This window comes from Ylistrum balloti, unplaced genomic scaffold, assembly GCF_031769215.1.
Source record: "Ylistrum balloti isolate Yb309-2 unplaced genomic scaffold, AGI_CSIRO_Ybal_v1 Utg371310, whole genome shotgun sequence".
Lineage (NCBI taxonomy): Eukaryota > Metazoa > Mollusca > Bivalvia > Pectinida > Pectinidae > Ylistrum > Ylistrum balloti.
This window is the reverse complement of record NW_026782700.1, coordinates 529,846-549,895: the sequence shown is the minus strand read 5'-3', so window position 1 is coordinate 549,895 and position 20,050 is coordinate 529,846. Positions and strand designations below refer to the sequence as shown.

Below are 20,050 nucleotides of genomic sequence, written 5' to 3'. Positions count from 1 at the left end.
TAGTGCTGGTTGTGACTTTCGCCCTCTTACCGCAAAGAAATCTTCCGATCGGTATTCTTGCATCTTAATCATCGTTGCCATTATTCTTTCACTCTTCTGCGTCGTCCTTCACGCATGCGTTTCGTTTTGTTCTTCAATCTGGAACAAGTTCGAGCACAACTTCAAAAGAAACAAACAATTTGTTTAGCAGGAAGATCTGTCTGCTTTGCGACGAACTGACCTTGTCCCATTTGACGAAGAAAATGAGGCTACAAGAGAACTGGACGTGAAGTCAGATTTTAACGGTGATAGGGTGTGCTGCGCGAACGATGCCAGGCAGTCTAAGATCATGTTTGACTTGGTAAGACTTATAGATATTAATCAAACCAAAGACCTTCTAAAGAAGCAGTCATACTGATGAAAGTTAAGTTTAGAGAAATCAGACCAATATGATTACGTTCTACACTATTCTGTCTCATTCGATAACCACGAACAATTTAATTGTCATGTGTGTGTAACGACATTGTATATTATATTATTGTACAATTAACCTAAGTATACGTTTCACACGAAATAAGAACATCTCTGATTACCCATCGATATTTCGTTTTAGCTTTTAAGAAAAAGTGTAACACAATGACTAAACACAGTGTTTACTTGGGTTGACCGAAACGTTTATTTCATCGTATAGTGGTTTTCCATAGTTAGTACTTCGCGTTAGCATGCATTACAAAAGATAGTTCCTAATCAACATACAGCATCATGTCGTGGCACCAAAACTAAACACCTGTGTAAGGCAGACAAAAAACTAAAAACCTGCCCGTCCATATCAAAGAGTTCCATACAAATGTCCATGGGCCAACTTGGCCAGGACCCGCTCCATCGCGGAGCAGGTCCCCTACGGGACTCTGCCCGTCTCCACGTCCGACTCCCAACTCTCTCTCTAGCTACTCGATCCCAGACTCGACTACCCTAGTGCTGGCTATTATCTTTGTATAAATAATACCCAAATACTTAATTTAAGCCTAGTCTCAATTGGACAACAATAACCCAGCCCCCGGAGCATCTAATTATGAAGGCACGTGCGACTAGGAGTACCCGTTATCAACTTCCCATCTTTGATCTACCTTATACATTGTTTCTTATCTTGTTTACTTACAAATGTGTTCGCCAGCGCGAGGCATACAAGAAAGCATCTACCTGTCCTGATCAATCATAATGGCGATATTCTGCCACGGTGCTTCACCACTTGGGTACACACCCCGCCCGTTATCAGGTGTGCATCACTATCTATCACTCACGGGATTAACTGACTTTTGACCTGATGTACTTTAAACTAAGATGCTGCTCTTACGATCATACATTCCAAAATTACCATTAAACCCATTTTTTACTCATTTTGTTACAAAAGTCTGGGTAAATTCCAACTGTCAAGTTCTGAACAGCATTCATCATCTGTTGACAAAATTTAAGATGCTTTGGTGTTGATTTCAAATTCAATCTAAAATTTGTTCTGCTCGAAAAGAGATTTATTCAATATCATTTGTGGGCAGTTTTTTTCTTATTAAAATAAAATGTTTAACATATTTACAGTTTAACGGCAATTGCAATCTGATCTTCCTTGTTCGAACGGTTTTTTGATGGTCATGCTCCATTTAGAAAATCCTTGTCAACACTCCACTGGCTTCATTTCTTGAGGAATTTGAATCCTAATTGAAACAATTAGCCATCTTCTTTCCTACGCTGAAGTTAAGGAAACTCAGCTGAAGAATTGCCTTGTTACATATACTATATATCTTAAACCAAACCTAGACAATTATACTTTCATTTGACATATGCATTTCTGTAAATTGATTGTTCATACTTAACTTCAATTGATCAGAACAGTTTGACACATTTGCAAATATATATTGAGATATAACAGCTCTATAAAGCAGTATAATTTGAATTTTATCATCTTATAGGTATTGGGGACGAACCTGTTCGGAACTGGCGATCCGACGATCCTACATCTCACATGGAGGGAATCAGTTTGACAAAGGACCGACTTGTTATCAACACAACAGGACTGTATGTCGTGTACAGCCAGATTTATTTCTCTAAGTACATCAGTGCGAACGCCCCCAAATCCAGTAGTGTGTTGTACCACTATGTGTACCGATACAACGTCATCTACCCTAACTCAGGCAATCAGCTTCTCATGAAGAGTGTCAGAACATTGAACCTTGACCCCGTGGCGTCACACAGTGACCACACGAGTTACACGTCAGCGACACTTCGTCTGACGGTTGGTGACGAAATTTACGTCAAAGTGTCTAACCTATCTATGGTGTCGCGAGCAGGAAAGGCAAGTTTCCTAGGCGTAGTACAGATAGCGTAAGTAATCTGGTGACGTCACAAGCGTTTCACGCAGAAGATCTGTGTTTGAATCATGGTTGCAGCGATGCATGCAGGTTTAGCAGCTCGACCAAGTGTGTATTCTGAACTTCTCAGATATAGTAACCAACGTTACGAACTCTTTAACTGTGATATGAACAATGCATATGGGAGAATGACTGTGAGTGTGTGTATGTACAGTATGTGATAAAGGTAATGTTTTATACACCTTTAGCTATAAATGAGTGTGTCCATTAGAACTGAGCAAAATGCAAAGGAATCTTGAACAAAAAACAAGAAAATAAGAGTGTGATTTGCTATATGAATTTATAAAGTTATTAGTGTGTTACTCTCTCTCTCTAAACAAATTTGTGAAGAATCAGTGTATTCCCCACAATTTTCAACGAACATCGCAATGTTGATCTGAAAAACAATTTAGTTCCCCACAATGGTGCCTTTGTTAGAACCCCCCTTTCCCCCTCTCTCCCCCCGCCCCCTTCCCCCTCCCCCTATCTCTCTCTTTGGTATAGAGAGTCGGTAAGACTGATAGCCGGGAATGAAAATTTGTAAAATCCCGACAATTCTCGATGTATTGAACGCCATTGGAAACAAATTAACCACTTAACCAAGAGGGCTGATTCATAAGTTGTGAGCCTCATATTTAATAGTTTGACTTAACGCATTATTTTACACCGTGATCCCCTTCACTATCTATTCACTTTTACCAGCGATGTTTAAGTGCCACAATTCCACTATTAAAGAAGTCCTTTTCTTGACCGTTCAAAATATTTCTTCTCTACATGTATAACGTCTTCATCTGACTGAAAGTGGGTACCGGAAATTGCCTTTTTTTTAAATAAAAGGAAGTTTGATGGAGCGAGATCAGGCGAGTAAGGCGGGTGCTCAATCAGTTCAAAGCCAAAATCAGTAATGAAAGCCATGACAATGACAGACTTGTTAACAGGGGAATTGTCCTAATAAAAAAACATACCTTTATTGAGTTTTCCGCGGCGCTTGAGTTTACTATTTTCTCTTCGCTGCTTATGAAGTGATGCATAATATATGTCAATGATTGTTTGACCCTTTTTCAGATAATCTATCATTAGAATACTACGAGCATCCTAGAAAACCACGACAATGAACTTTCAATCTGTTGGATGTGTTGTTGCCTTCTTTGTTTATACTGTTGTTTGGCCTCTGGGGTGACATAATTTACCTAAATTTCATTCATATCACAAACCTCTGCAGATTGATAGAAGGTTCAGATTAGCACGCGACAAAGTCCGCCTGGTGTGTTTCTGATCAACTGACAGAAGTCTTGATACCTAACGGGCTGACATCTTTCTCATTGCAAGATCGTCCGTAAGAATGGAATTTACTCTTCTTTCCAATGAAATCCCAGCTGTACTGGCTATATATTGGTCTGTAACTCGCCTGTCAGTCTTAACAATATCTTGGACATTATTGCCCATTTCTGGGGTTGCAACAGTGACCGGCCTTCCAGGACGGGTGTCATGCCCAAGGCTCTGTCACGCTTAGATCCCGCCACCCACCTTTTTACTGTAGCATAGAAAGGTTCATAATTTCGTTGTGTAGCTACTATATCAGTAATGTCTAGACCTTTCTTATGCAAATATTGAATCACTGTTCTTCAGCGATTTTGTCTATTTCGCAAAAGTCAAGTGGTGATTTTATTCAGTTTGAGTTATCTCCCTTCATGTAATATACATAATTAATGTAATTAACGATGATTGACTAATTTGTAAAGGAAACTGGTGTTTTCTATATATGTCATCATACTTTATAATGAATAAATATATACGTATTTTGGGTTATGAGATAGTTTTGGTGCTTTGTTAATCTGCAAATTAATGACACCCAGAATGTTACACCAAATTTTATGTAAAGGCTAATTGAAACCGGTACTGTGGGCTGGAAGTTCTGAAGACACACAGAGTGTGCAGCGTAACAATAAGGTAAGCATTGGCTGCATACTGTTACCAGAAGCTCCTGTATAAGGGGTTGCCTGAATAAGGCTACTCGGGTAACAGTGTACGTGTGGTTGGTGCCAGTAAGTTGACGAGTCAGGTACGCCAGAAGCTTCTGGATAAGGAGTCGCCTGCAAAGGCTGCTCTGGTACGCCTGACTGCTGATACAAAAACTGACACCTTATCTTAGTACTTTGTAACAGCAGGACACTGACAGGCGACGTCGGAGCTGTACGGTGGTCAGCTCGGCGACGTGCCTGTAGTAGTGACAGTGTCATGGTGCTGGCAGGCTGTTGAGTGTTGTGGTGTGTTATAGTCTTGTGGTGTGATCTACGTCCAGGCGACGGTGTAGGGAGGACAGGGGTACTGTCCATTCTATTGTAGTGTATATTGATATATTGTTTGTGTTATTTTGTTCAACTGTTCGGCCAGGTAGCCGAGGTATCCCGATCGCCTCTGGAGCAGGTAGCTCCGTATAAATTGAGAGCCCGGCGTGCACGCACGCTACCATAAGGGTGCACGTTACAGTCACTTGCACTTTAGAGTGCTACCTCTTCGACATTAACTACCACGATGGAGGGATACGTGTTTACAGGGAATACAGGGGATGTTAAATGTATTGCTCAGTTTGAAATAGGCCACCGTAATTGATCAATATCATGTATGTCAATACATTTCTGGAATTGTCGCTTCGTAACACTGGTTTGCGTTTGATGGTTTGTTTGTAATGTACATTAAAGTTCAAATTTTCGAACATAAGCAATAGATTCGGTCATCAAAGTGAGTTTGAGCTAAGAAGGATTTACAAATCGGTACCAGCCTACATTCTGTAACATGATTTCGGACTCGAAAGTTTGTAACCGGACATGATTGAAATCCATCTGAAAGAAAACCCTAATGCTAATTCTAAATCATGACTCATATTAATTCTGTACAGTTTAAGGATATATGAAGGACTCGTTGAACCGGACGTAAGGCATGATTCACTATAAATTCCAAAGTACATGTGTAGTACATGTATCACATACATTTGCGTTTTAATGTACTTTATTATCAATGGTTGTGTACACTTCCCTCAATGGTCACCATTCTGTAACGGCAAAGTTCACGTCATGATTCGATCAACAATTTCAACCTTTTTTCCGATGCTAAGATTCTATTTGGTTTAAATAAAAAATATCTGACTGCAGTAAATGGGTAACCGGTACAAGTTTTTTTTTTAAACATATATCACTCCCTTCTCAAAAAATAATTATACAAAACCTAACTATCTACACAAAATGACTTAAAACAAATTGAACTATGCATTGATTGAATGAATTTTAATGGGAGATTAAGTGGGTAGAGAAGGTATGTAAAAGGAGGGGGCAAATGAGAAAGTCCCCTTCAGTTTCAGATTTAAAGATAATACAAACCTATGTTCGCATAGGTCAACAACTCCACAGTATAACGATCTCCTGTCTCAAATATAACCTGTATTTTCTAGTACAATGAGGTCAATTCCACATATGTGTAGGATAAACCTGTCCTATATGTTCATTACCCGTGACTTGGGTATTCCAGAGTCATAACTCTGTTTGTTCCGGGTATGTCTATGTATATCAAAATGCCTTTAACCGGTATTGGCTTGGCCAGAAGAGAACTCCGATAAAGCAGAGGTGAGTACCATGGTAAGAGCGGACTGTATACGAAATATAAACTTCTCCGTGAAATACAGTATAAGTTCGAATTATACTTAAATCTGATTGGAACCGAGGCATCCGATAATTCGAAATTTGAAAGTCCATAGAATAAAAAGATATTTTTTCTTTTTCAATAATTAGTCACTTCACAAATAAGCATAGGGAATATTTGTAGTAATACATCATTCATAGTTTTATTGATAGGCATTGAGACACGTCCTCAATATTCAAGGTATTACACTCACTATCGTTTGTTCAGAGAGCGACAGTGACTCCTGAAGTATCGATTCAAACATTTGGGTTTTTTTTAAATCAATATGTACATGTCGATTTAAGCCTTACCTGAACTGATCTGAGTTATTAGGACCATGTTTATTATATATAATCTTATTTCTGAATTCTAACAAAAAGAGTACATAAATAATTTATTTCATAAGTCCATTATTTAATGATATGTAGTACCTGGTTAATTAATAATTTATAAAAATAAAACAGAGATATCCTTGATTTATGTAGGGATATCTTTATTGATTTGGCGATATACATTGTATATTTACACATGTAAGTAAAATATAGATATCGTTCAACGGAACAAGATACCTATAAATGAAATCAGGATATACGGAAATCTTTTTGATTTAAGGTCAAATGTATATCCTCTGCATGTTAAGTATATTATCAGCAAGGAAACAAATATTCAGTCTGATTCTGTATATATATTTCGTATCAACTTGCGATTATCTTACTAGATGATTTTTTGGAAAAAGTTGTTCCTTTTCTTTTTTTTTTCATATGTATATCTATATCATGCAATACTAATGCTATTCTCGTCAGATTTAGTGTACACTATAATAAAAGGACCTTTGTATGTATACGCCTCTGTGGCCTAAATATACACTTCCTTGATCAGTAGAAGACATTCTGGGTCATGTTGGCATATGGAATAGAGGACAAAAAGCGTTTTTATCATTAAGTACATGTGCTCTTATTGTTGTCGTTTCTAAAAAAACAAAAAAAAAAAAAACACAAAACAAAAAAGCCAAAAGACGAATAAAATACAAAAAAAAAAAAAAAAAAAAAAAAAACAGATAAACAAAATCCTTTCGACTTATTACCACAGGTTCTGCTTGTATTATTTTGTGTCAAATGACTATGTCAGCGTACCTCGTTATATCTGAAAGATATGTTAGCAACAAATTTAATGTCAATGATATTAAAGTCTGTGTTTTAGTATTGCACAGGTACAACATGAAGCTGAGCGCATAGAATCAATATATGTAATGTTATCGATATTGATATCAAATGAATGTGGAAATTTAATTTTCTGATGAAACAGATGGCAGTCTGTTTAAAACTGAAATCAATGTTTAATTATTCTGTGACGGTTGGTGAACGGTGAAATACAACTTTTAAGTGGAATGCGTGGCAGGTCCAACCTTTTACGTCGAACATCAACACAGAAATATAAATAACACGCATACTGAAGAATACAGACGAACAGATAAAGATACAGACAGACAGACACACAGACAGACGGACACACAGACAGACAAATATGCTGTATGTTTCAAAATCACAAGGTAGATCAATATCGTTTATCATGATAATGCATATCCTTTTCAATTTTGTGGTTGTTTTCCCTAATTTCTTCCTTGCTTATGCATTTTACTTTTCTTAGTAGTTTTTATCTATCAAAATATATTTGTTATAAAATACATTTCAATGTAAATTTGTTTTCATTATCTTCTTCCTATCATGTACTTCTCTCGTTTCCTAATAATAGTATTTGTTGTTTCAGACTGCCTGTTTGGTAGAAAGATGTCTTCCAATCCATCATACAGCCATTACGACATTCCTTGCGATTTGTCGAACGCCAAATACCAGAACAGCGAGCGGTCGGCGAGTATCTCCACAACTGGTTCATGTACCAGCATTCTTTCCGGTAGTGCTGGTTGTGACCTTCGCCCTCTTACCGCAAAGAAATCTTCCGATCGGTTTTCTTGCATCTTAATCATCGTTGCCATTATTCTTTCACTCTTCTGCGTCGTCCTTAGCGCATGCGTTGCAGTTTTGTTCTTCAATCTGGAACAAGTTCGAGCACAACTTCAGAAAGAAACAAACAATTTGTTTGACAGGAAGATCTGTCTGCTTTGCGACGAACTGACCTTGTCCCCATTTGACGAAGAAAATGAGGCTACAAGAGAACTGGACGTGAAGTCAGATTTTAACGGTGATAGGGTGTGCTGCGCGAACGATGCCAGGCAGTCTAAGATCATGTTTGACTTGGTAAGACTTATAGATATTAATCAAACATAGACCTTCTAAAGAAGCAGTCATACTGATGAAAGTTAAGTTTAGAGAAATCAGACCAATATGATTACGTTCTACACTATTCTGTCTCATTCGATAACCACGAACAATTTAATTGTCATGTATGTGTAACGACATTGTATATTATATTATTGTACAATTAACCTAAGTATACGTTTCACACGAAATAAGAACATCTCTGATTACCCATCGATATTTCGTTTTAGCTTTTCAAGAAAAAGAACAAGATTACATGCATTGAAGGTAAGGCAAATGTTATGCAGCATGTACATCACGATGTTGTACACAAAAATTGATAATGCTCCCCAATAAATGTTTTTTTCTAGTAACTAAATTTATTCCCTTGCGCTAAAACAATGAAATAAAGGTAATTTGTTAGCTGGTTTACACGTTCTTGGTCCTGTCATTTTTCTTTCAAACCTCACTGATCTAAATTACAGAGACCAACGCCGCCCAAACATCTTGTAATCGGACATTACCTAACACAGGCTTTTTGACCGGAAGATCATCCGCACATCTTCATATAGGCATACAAAACACAGGTCCAAACAACGGTAAGTCAAGTTGAACTATTAGTTCTGTAAGGGTCAGTACTTACACATGTTAACATAACTTACGTTAACATTTAAACAAAACTGATATCAGATGTACCTTTGTATAAGTATATATGAAAGTATACCCGACGAGTAGAAAAGACGTCATGAGAGCAGAAAGCCTGCATTCCCCAAAAACGGAAAAGTGTAACACAATGACTAAACACAGTGCTTACTTGGGTTGACCGAAACGTTTATTTCATCGTATAGAAGTTTTCCATAGTTAATATCCATTACAAAAGATAGTTCCTAATCAACATACAGCATCATGTAGTGGCACCAAAACTAAACACCTGTGTAAGGAAGACAAAAACTAAACACCTGCCCGTCCATATCAAAGAGTTCCATACAAATGTCCATGGGCCAACTTGGCCAGGACCCGCTCCATCGCGGAGCAGGTCCCCTACGGGACTCTGCCCGTCTCCACGTCCGACTCCCAACTCTCTCTAGCTACTCGATCCCAGACTCGACTACACTTCTGCTGGCTATTATCTTTGTATAAATAATACCCAAATACTTAATTTAAGCCTAGTCCCAATTGGACAACAATAACCCAGCCCCCGGAGCATCTAATTATGAAGGCACGTGCGACTAGGAGTACCCGTTATCAACTTCCTATCTTTGATCTACCTTATACATTGTTTCTCATCTTGTTTACTTACAAATGTGTTCGCCAGCGCGAGGCATACAAGAGAGCATCTATCTGTCCTGATCAATCATACTGGCGATATTCTGCCACGGTGCTTCACCACTTGGGTACACACCCCGCCCGTTATCAGGCGTACATCACTATCTATCACTCACGGGATTAACTGACTTTTGACCTGATGTACTTTAAACTAAGATGCTGCTCTTTACGATACACACCATTCCAAAATTACCATTAAACCCATTTTTTACTCATTTTGTTACAAAAGTCTGGGTAAATTCCAACTGTCAAGTTTGAACAGCATTCATCATCTGTTGACAAAATTTAAGATGCTTTGGTGTTGATTTCAAATTCAATCTAAAATTTGTTCTGCTCGAAAAGAGATTTATTCAATATCATTTGTGGGAAGTTTTTTTCTTATTAAAATAAAATGTTTAACATATTTACAGTTTAACGGCAATTGCAATCTGATCTTCCTTGTTCGAACGGTTTTTTGATGGTCATTCTCCATTTAGAAAATCCTTGTCAACACTCCACTGGCTTCATTTCTTGAGGAATTTGAATCCTAATTGAAACAATTAGCCATCTTCTTTCCTACGCTGAAGTTAAGGAAACTCAGCTGAAGAATTGCCTTGTTACATATACTATATATATTAAACCAAACCTAGACAATTATACTTTCATTTGACATATGCATTTCTGTAAATTGATTGTTCATACTTAACTTCAATTGATCAGAACAGTTTGACACATTTGCAAATATATATTGAGATATAACAGCTCTATAAAGCAGTATAATTTGAATTTTATCATCTTATAGGTATTGGGGACGAACCTGTTCGGAACTTGCGATCCGACGATCCTACATCTCACATGGAGGGAATCAGTTTGACAAAGGACCGACTTGTTATCAACACAACAGGACTGTATGTCGTGTACAGCCAGATTTATTTCTCTAAGTACATCAGTGCGAACGCCCCCAAATCCAGTAGTGTGTTGTACCACTATGTGTACCGATACAACGTCATCTACCCTAACTCAGGCAATCAGCTTCTCATGAAGAGTGTCAGAACATTGAACCTTGACCCCGTGGCGTCACACAGTGACCACACGAGTTACACGTCAGCGACACTTCGTCTGACGGTTGGTGACGAAATTTACGTCAAAGTGTCTAACCTATCTATGGTGTCGCGAGCAGGAAAGGCAAGTTTCCTAGGCGTAGTACAGATAGCGTAAGTAATCTGGTGACGTCACAAGCGTTTCACGCAGAAGATCTGTGTTTGAATCATGGTTGCAGCGATGCATGCAGGTTTAGCAGCTCGACCAAGTGTGTATTCTGAACTTCTCAGATATAGTAACCAACGTTACGAACTCTTTAAATGTGATATGAACAATGCATATGGGAGAATGACTGTGAGTGTGTGTATGTACAGTATGTGATAAAGGTAATGTTTTATACACCTTTAGCTATAAATGAGTGTGTCCATTAGAACTGAGCAAAATGCAAAGGAATCTTGAACAAAAAACAAGAAAATAAGAGTGTGATTTGCTATATGAATTTATAAAGTTATTAGTGTGTTACTCTCTCTCTCTAAACAAATTTGTGAAGAATCAGTGTATTCCCCACAATTTTCAACGAACATCGCAATGTTGATCTGAAAAACAATTTAGTTCCCCACAATGGTGCCTTTGTTAGAACCCCCCTTTCCCCCTCTCTCCCCCCGCCCCCTTCCCCCTCCCCCTATCTCTCTCTTTGGTATAGAGAGTCGGTAAGACTGATAGCCGGGAATGAAAATTTGTAAAATCCCGACAATTCTCGATGTATTGAACGCCATTGGAAACAAATTAACCACTTAACCAAGAGGGCTGATTCATAAGTTGTGAGCCTCATATTTAATAGTTTGACTTAACGCATTATTTTACACCGTGATCCCCTTCACTATCTATTCACTTTTACCAGCGATGTTTAAGTGCCACAATTCCACTATTAAAGAAGTCCTTTTCTTGACCGTTCAAAATATTTCTTCTCTACATGTATAACGTCTTCATCTGACTGAAAGTGGGTACCGGAAATAGCCTTTTTTTTTAAATAAAAGGAAGTTTGATGGAGCGAGATCAGGCGAGTAAGGCGGGTGCTCAATCAGTTCAAAGCCAAAATCAGTAATGAAAGCCATGACAATGACAGACTTGTTAACAGGGGAATTGTCCTAATAAAAAAACATACCTTTATTGAGTTTTCCGCGGCGCTTGAGTTTACTATTTTCTCTTCGCTGCTTATGAAGTGATGCATAATATATGTCAATGATTGTTTGACCCTTTTTCAGATAATCTATCATTAGAATACTACGAGCATCCTAGAAAACCACGACAATGAACTTTCAATCTGTTGGATGTATTGTTGCCTTCTTTGTTTATACTGTTGTTTGGCCTCTGGGGTGACATAATTTACCTAAATTTCATTCATATCACAAACCTCTGCAGATTGATAGAAGGTTCAGATTAGCACGCGACAAAGTCCGCCTGGTGTGTTTCTGATCAACTGACAGAAGTCTTGATACCTAACGGGCTGACATCTTTCTCATTGCAAGATCGTCCGTAAGAATGGAATTTACTCTTCTTTCCAATGAAATCCCAGCTGTACTGGCTATATATTGGTCTGTAACTCGCCTGTCAGTCTTAACAATATCTTGGACATTATTGCCCATTTCTGGGGTTGCAACAGTGACCGGCCTTCCAGGACGGGTGTCATGCCCAAGGCTCTGTCACGCTTAGATCCCGCCACCCACCTTTTTACTGTAGCATAGAAAGGTTCATAATTTCGTTGTGTAGCTACTATATCAGTAATGTCTAGACCTTTCTTATGCAAATATTGAATCACTGTTCTTCAGCGATTTTGTCTATTTCGCAAAAGTCAAGTGGTGATTTTATTCAGTTTGAGTTATCTCCCTTCATGTAATATACATAATTAATGTAATTAACGATGATTGACTAATTTGTAAAGGAAACTGGTGTTTTCTATATATGTCATCATACTTTATAATGAATAAATATATACGTATTTTGGGTTATGAGATAGTTTTGGTGCTTTGTTAATCTGCAAATTAATGACACCCAGAATGTTACACCAAATTTTATGTAAAGGCTAATTGAAACCGGTACTGTGGGCTGGAAGTTCTGAAGACACACAGAGTGTGCAGCGTAACAATAAGGTAAGCATTGGCTGCATACTGTTACCAGAAGCTCCTGTATAAGGGGTTGCCTGAATAAGGCTACTCGGGTAACAGTGTACGTGTGGTTGGTGCCAGTAAGTTGACGAGTCAGGTACGCCAGAAGCTTCTGGATAAGGAGTCGCCTGCAAAGGCTGCTCTGGTACGCCTGACTGCTGATACAAAAACTGACACCTTATCTTAGTATTTTGTAACAGCAGGACACTGACAGGCGACGTCGGAGCTGTACGGTGGTCAGCTCGGCGACGTGCCTGTAGTAGTGACAGTGTCATGGTGCTGGCAGGCTGTTGAGTGTTGTGGTGTGTTATAGTCTTGTGGTGTGATCTACGTCCAGGCGACGGTGTAGGGAGGACAAGGGTACTGTCCATTCTATTGTAGTGTATATTGATATATTGTTTGTGTTATTTTGTTCAACTGTTCGGCCAGGTAGCCGAGGTATCCCGATCGCCTCTGGAGCAGGTAGCTCCGTATAAATTGAGAGCCCGGCGTGCACGCACGCTACCATAAGGGTGCACGTTACAGTCACTTGCACTTTAGAGTGCTACCTCTTCGACATAAACTACCACGATGGAGGGATACGTGTTTACAGGGAATACAGGGGATGTTTAATGTATTGTTCAGTTTGAAATAGGCCACCGTAATTGATCAATATCATGTATGTCAATACATTTCTGGAATTGTCGCATCCTAACACTGGTTTGCGTTTGATGGTTTGTTTGTAATGTACATTAAAGTTCAAATTTTCGAACATAAGCAATAGATTCGGTCATCAAAGTGAGTTTGAGCTAAGAAGGATTTACAAATCGGTACCAGCCTACATTCTGTAACATGATTTCGGACTCGAAAGTTTGTAACCGGACATGATTGAAATCCATCTGAAAGAAAACCCTAATGCTAATTCTAAATCATGACTCCTATTAATTCTGTACAGTTTAAGGATATATGAAGGACTCGTTGAACCGGACGGAAGGCATGATTCACTATAAATTCCAAAGTACATGTTTAGTACATGTATCACATACATTTGCGTTTTAATGTACTTTATTATCAATGGTTGTGTACACTTTCCTCAATGGTCACCATTCTGTAACGGCAAAGTTCACGTCATGATTCGATCAACAATTTCAACCTTTTTTCCGATGCTAAGATTCTATTTGGTTTAAATAAAAAATATCTGACTGCAGTAAATGGGTAACCGGTACAAGTTTTTTTTTCAACATATATCACTCCCTTCTCAAAAAATAATTATACAAAACCTAACTATCTACACAAAATGACTTAAAACAAATTGAACTATGCATTGATTGAATGAATTTTAATGGGAGATTAGGTGGGTAGAGATGGTATGTAAAAGGAGGGGGCAAATGAGAAAGTCCCCTTCAGTTTCAGATTTGAAGAACAGTATGGACATTTTAAAGATAATACAAACCTATGTTCGCATAGGTCAACAACTCCACAGTATAACGATCTCCTGTCTCAAATATAACCTGTATTTTCTAGTACAATGAGGTCAATTCCACATATGTGTAGGATAAACCTGTCCTATATGTTCATTACCCGTGACTTGGGTATTCCAGAGTCATAACTCTGTTTGTTCCGGGTATGTCTATGTATATCAAAATGCCTTTAACCGGTATTGGCTTGGCCAGAAGAGAACTCCGATAAAGCAGAGGTGAGTACCATGGTAAGAGCGGACTGTATACGAAATATAAACTTCTCCGTGAAATACAGTATAAGTTCGAATTATACTTAAATCTGATTGGAACCGAGGCATCCGATAATTCGAAATTTGAAAGTCCATAGAATAAAAAGATATCTTTTCTTTTTCAATAATTAGTCACTTCACAAATAAGCATAGGGAATATTTGTAGTAATACATCATTCATAGTTTTATTGATAGGCATTGAGACACGTCCTCAATATTCAAGGTATTACACTCACTATCGTTTGTTCAGAGAGCGACAGTGACTCCTGAAGTATCGATTCAAACACTACTTATTTGGGTTTTTTTTTTAAATCAATATGTACATGTCGATTTAAGCCTTACCTGAACTGATCTGAGTTATTAGGACCATGTTTATTATATATAATCTTATTTCTGAATTCTAACAAAAAGAGTACATAAATAATTTATTTCATAAGTCCATTATTTAATGATATGTAGTACCTGGTTAATTAATAATTTATAAAAATAAAACAGAGATATCCTTGATTTATGTAGGGATATCTTTATTGATTTGGCGATATACATTGTATATTTACACATGTAAGTAAAATATAGATATCGTTCAACGGAACAAGATACCTATAAATGAAATCAGGATATACGGAAATCTTTTTGATTTAAGGTCAAATGTATATCCTCTGCATGTTAAGTATATTATCAGCAAGGAAACAAATATTCAGTCTGATTCTGTATATATATTTCGTATCAACTTGCGATTATCTTACTAGATGATTTTTTGGAAAAAGTTGTTCCTTTTCTTTTTTTTTTCATATGTATATCTATATCATGCAATACTAATGCTATTCTCGTCAGATTTAGTGTACACTATAATAAAAGGACCTTTGTATGTATACGCCTCTGTGGCCTAAATATACACTTCCTTGATCAGTAGAAGACATTCTGGGTCATGTTGGCATATGGAATAGAGGACAAAAAGCGTTTTTATCATTAAGTACATGTGCTCTTATTGTTGTCGTTTCTAAAAAAACAAAAAAAAAACACAAAAAAAAAAAAAAAAAAAAACAAAATAAAATAAAAAAAAAAAAAAAAAAAAAAAAAAAAAACAAAAACAGATAAACAAAATCCTTTCGACTTATTACCACAGGTTCTGCTTGTATTATTTTGTGTCAAATGACTATGTCAGCGTACCTCGTTATATCTGAAAGATATGTTAGCAACAAATTTAATGTCAATGATATTAAAGTCTGTGTTTTAGTATTGCACAGGTACAACATGAAGCTGAGCGCATAGAATCAATATATGTAATGTTATCGATATTGATATCAAATGAATGTGGAAATTTAATTTTCTGATGAAACAGATGGCAGTCTGTTTAAAACTGAAATCAATGTTTAATTATTCTGTGACGGTTGGTGAACGGTGAAATACAACTTTTAAGTGGAATGCGTGGCAGGTCCAACCTTTTACGTCGAACATCAACACAGAAATATAAATAACACGCATACTGAAGAATACAGACGAACAGATAAAGATACAGACAGACAGACACACAGACAGACGGACACAGACAGACAAATATGCTGTATGTTTCAAAATCACAAGGTAGATCAATATCGTTTATCATGATAATGCATATCCTTTTCAATTTTGTGGTTGTTTTCCCTAATTTCTTCCTTGCTTATGCATTTTACTTTTCTTAGTACTTTTTATCTATCAAAATATATTTGTTATAAAATACATTTCAATGTAAATTTGTTTTCATTATCTTCTTCCTATCATGTACTTCTCTCGTTTCCTAATAATAGTATTTGTTGTTTCAGACTGCCTGTTTGGTAGAAAGATGTCTTCCAATCCATCATACAGCCATTACGACATTCCTTGCGATTTGTCGAACGCCAAATACCAGAACAGCGAGCGGTCGGCGAGTATCTCCACAACTGATTCACGTACCAGCATTCTTCCCTGTAGTGCTGGTTGTGACTTTCGCCCTCTTACCGCAAAGAAATCTTCCGATCGGTATTCTTGCATCTTAATCATCGTTGCCATTATTCTTTCACTCTTCTGCGTCGTCCTTAGCGCATGCGTTGCAGTTTTGTTCTTCAATCTGGAACAAGTTCGAGCACAACTTCAGAAAGAAACAAACAATTTGTTTGACAGGAAGATCTGTCTGCTTTGCGACGAACTGACCTTGTCCCCATTTGACGAAGAAAATGAGGCTACAAGAGAACTGGACGTGAAGTCAGATTTTAACGGTGATAGGGTGTGCTGCGCGAACGATGCCAGGCAGTCTAAGATCATGTTTGACTTGGTAAGACTTATAGATATTAATCAAACATAGACCTTCTAAAGAAGCAGTCATACTGATGAAAGTTAAGTTTAGAGAAATCAGACCAATATGATTACGTTCTACACTATTCTGTCTCATTCGATAACCACGAACAATTTAATTGTCATGTATGTGTAACGACATTGTATATTATATTATTGTACAATTAACCTAAGTATACGTTTCACACGAAATAATCTCTCTGATTACCCATTGATATTTCGTTTTAGCTTTTCAAGAAAAAGAACAAGATTACATGCATTGAAGGTAAGGCAAATTTTATGCAGCATGTACATCACGATGATGTACACAAACACTGATAATGCTCCCCAATAAATGTTTTTTTCTAGTAACTAAATTTATTCTCTTGCGCTAAAACAATGAAATAAAGGTAATTTGTTAGCTGGTTTACACGTTCTTGGTCCTGTCATTTTGCTTTCAAACCTCACTGATCTATCTTACAGAGACCAACGCCGCCCAAACATCTTGTAATCGGACATTACCTAACACAGGCTTTTTGACCGGAAGATCATCCGCACATCTTCATATAGGCATACAAAACACAGGTCCAAACAACGGTAAGTCAAGTTGAACTATTAGTTCTGTAAGGGTCAGTACTTACACATGTTAACATAACTTACGTTAACATTTAAACAAAACTTATATCAGATGTACCTTTGTATAAGTATATATGAAAGTATACCAGACGAGTAGAAAAGACGTCATGAGAGCAGAAAGCCTGCATCCCCAAAAACGGAAAAATCTGGGTAAATTCCAACTGTCAAGTTTGAACAGCATTCATCATCTGTTGACTAATTTAAGTTGCTTTGGTGTCGTTTTAAAATTCAGTCTAGAATTTGTTTGTTTTGGTGTTCATGCTCCATTTAGAAAATTGTCAACACTCCACTGGCTTCATTTCTTGAGGAATTTGAATCCTAGTTGAAACAATTAGCAATATTTTATAGCGTTGAAGAATCATTTTACATCCGTATTTTGTAAATTGTTTGTTCATACTCTATTTCATTTTATAAGAAAAGTTTGACACAAATACAAATATATATTGATGTAAATTCCGTAGGGGAAAACATCTCTAGTAATAGTATATATCATTCCTGTGGTTTATAAAACAGCAGAACAATGCTAAAACATTACTCACTTAAAACAGTGTACATATTGTATCTGTCTGTTTAAGAAAGGAAACCATACAGAAAATAAAACAGTATAATTTGAATTTTATCATCTTATAGGTATCGGGGACGAACCTGTTCGGAACTGGCGATCCGACGATCCTACATCTCACATGGAGGGAATCAGTTTGACAAAGGACCGACTTGTTATCAACACAACAGGACTGTATGTCGTGTACAGCCAGATTTATTTCTCTAAGTACATCAGTGCGAACGCCCCCAAATCCAGTAGTGTGTTGTACCACTATGTGTACCGATACAACGTCATCTACCCTAACTCAGGCAATCAGCTTCTCATGAAGAGTGTCAGAACATTGAACCTTGACCCCGTGGCGTCACACAGTGACCACACGAGTTACACGTCAGCGACACTTCGTCTGACGGTTGGTGACGAAATTTACGTCAAAGTGTCTAACCTATCTATGGTGTCGCGAGCAGAAAAGGCAAGTTTCCTAGGCGTAGTACAGATAGCGTAAGTAATCTGGTGACGTCACAAGCGTTTCACGCAGACGATCTGTGTTTGAATCATGGTTGCAGCGATGCATGTAGATTTAGCAGCTCGACCAAGTGTGTATTCGGAACTTCTCAGATATAGTAACCAGAAGTTACCAGAAGAGGCTCTAGTGAATGACATAAATAAGTGTAGATGTATGCATACAAATTTTGAAAGGCAGCTTCGTATATTACGTATTTCCTCATGTACAGATAAACATTACGAAATCTTTAACTGTGATATGTACAATATATATGGGAGGATGACTGTGAGTGTGTGTATGTACAGTATGTAATAAAATAATGTTTTATACACCTATGCCTTTAAATGAGTGTGTCTATTGGAACTGAGCAAAACTCAAAGCAATCTTAAATAAAAAACAAGAAAATAATAATGTGATTTGCTATATGAACTTATAAACTTAGTGTGTTTGTTTCTCTCTCTCTCTCTCTCTCTCTCTCTCTCTCTCTCTCTCTCTCTCTCTCTCTCTCTCTCTCTCTCTCTCTCTGTCTCTCTCTCTGTCTGTCTGTCTGTCTGTCGGTGGTATAGAGGGTCGGTAAGACTGATAGCGAAAGACTTTTTGATCGACAAAAAGTATGTAAATAACTGAATTTTCTGGTATCACAAAATTAGTCATACTTATTTACTAGCACGTTGTATTGTTCACGTGTTCCCACGAGCTGCCAAAATAGCGACCACGTGCACGAGCACAACACACCTGAAAAAAAAAAGAAAAATATAAACATACAAGTCAGTTTCGCCGAACTCTGACACCAAACATAGAGAATGGTGGTATTCGGTTTACATACTGGACCTTCTAGGATTTCTTCCAGCTCCTAACTCACGTCACGTCAGCTCATACTAAGGACGATAACTCCCACAGTTATAATTACAAGCACCTTGTATGCAAATGAATCTACACCCACATAGGCGACTTCAAGAAACAAATATAATAAACACACCAAAGGGTGGACGGTGGGAGAGTTATTCCTTAGGATAGAGTTTGCCCGCATCACAATATAACCAACTTTGTACATTCTTGGTTCCCATCGGCTGTGAAGCTTATCGCTCCACGAGTGAAACTGAAAAGGTGCGTGGCATGATATCTTATAAGTAATACTACTCACACTTCATAGGCATGCGGGTGTTCTTAATATCGAAGGTACTAACAGAAAACCCATATCCATTCAAACAATCCAAGTAAAAGATAGTATGTAACCAATGCGCCATCCGACCAACCTTGTGATGATAATGAGGATGGTGGCTGTGATGATGATGCAACGGTGTCTATAAGGAAAAGAACTTGATGACGTCAAACATTGCTATATGTGAATAAGTCGCTGTGTGTCTTGTTAAAATCTCGCACAATTTAAGGAAAATTGATAAAATTTAAAAAAAACATACAAACAAAAAAGCTTTAGTGAATTCATCAATTCGTCGTTTAAAATGTGCATCTTTTTGCTCGCATTGCTCGTTTTTAGGCAGTGACTATTTCATATGACCCGTACACTCATGGTTATACATAGGTATCT

General features: G+C 37.5%; 3 protein-coding genes across 3 annotated transcripts; all 3 read left to right on the top strand.

Moving 5' to 3' along the window:
- The first annotated feature begins 1,197 nt into the window (after positions 1 to 1,197).
- Positions 1,198 to 2,359, top strand: LOC132561940 (tumor necrosis factor ligand superfamily member 6-like). Its single transcript, XM_060226656.1, has 2 exons — positions 1,198 to 1,255; positions 1,944 to 2,359. The coding sequence occupies exons 1-2, from the start codon at positions 1,198 to 1,200 to the stop codon at positions 2,357 to 2,359; spliced, it is 474 nt and encodes a 157-aa protein (XP_060082639.1).
- Positions 2,360 to 7,843: 5,484 nt separating this feature from the next.
- Positions 7,844 to 10,834, top strand: LOC132561934 (uncharacterized). Its single transcript, XM_060226651.1, has 4 exons — positions 7,844 to 8,311; positions 8,563 to 8,599; positions 8,797 to 8,910; positions 10,419 to 10,834. The coding sequence occupies exons 1-4, from the start codon at positions 7,844 to 7,846 to the stop codon at positions 10,832 to 10,834; spliced, it is 1,035 nt and encodes a 344-aa protein (XP_060082634.1).
- Positions 10,835 to 16,352: 5,518 nt separating this feature from the next.
- LOC132561933 (uncharacterized) lies at positions 16,353 to 18,501 on the top strand. Its single transcript, XM_060226650.1, has 4 exons — positions 16,353 to 16,820; positions 17,069 to 17,105; positions 17,303 to 17,416; positions 18,086 to 18,501. The coding sequence occupies exons 1-4, from the start codon at positions 16,353 to 16,355 to the stop codon at positions 18,499 to 18,501; spliced, it is 1,035 nt and encodes a 344-aa protein (XP_060082633.1).
- Positions 18,502 to 20,050: the final 1,549 nt, after the last annotated feature.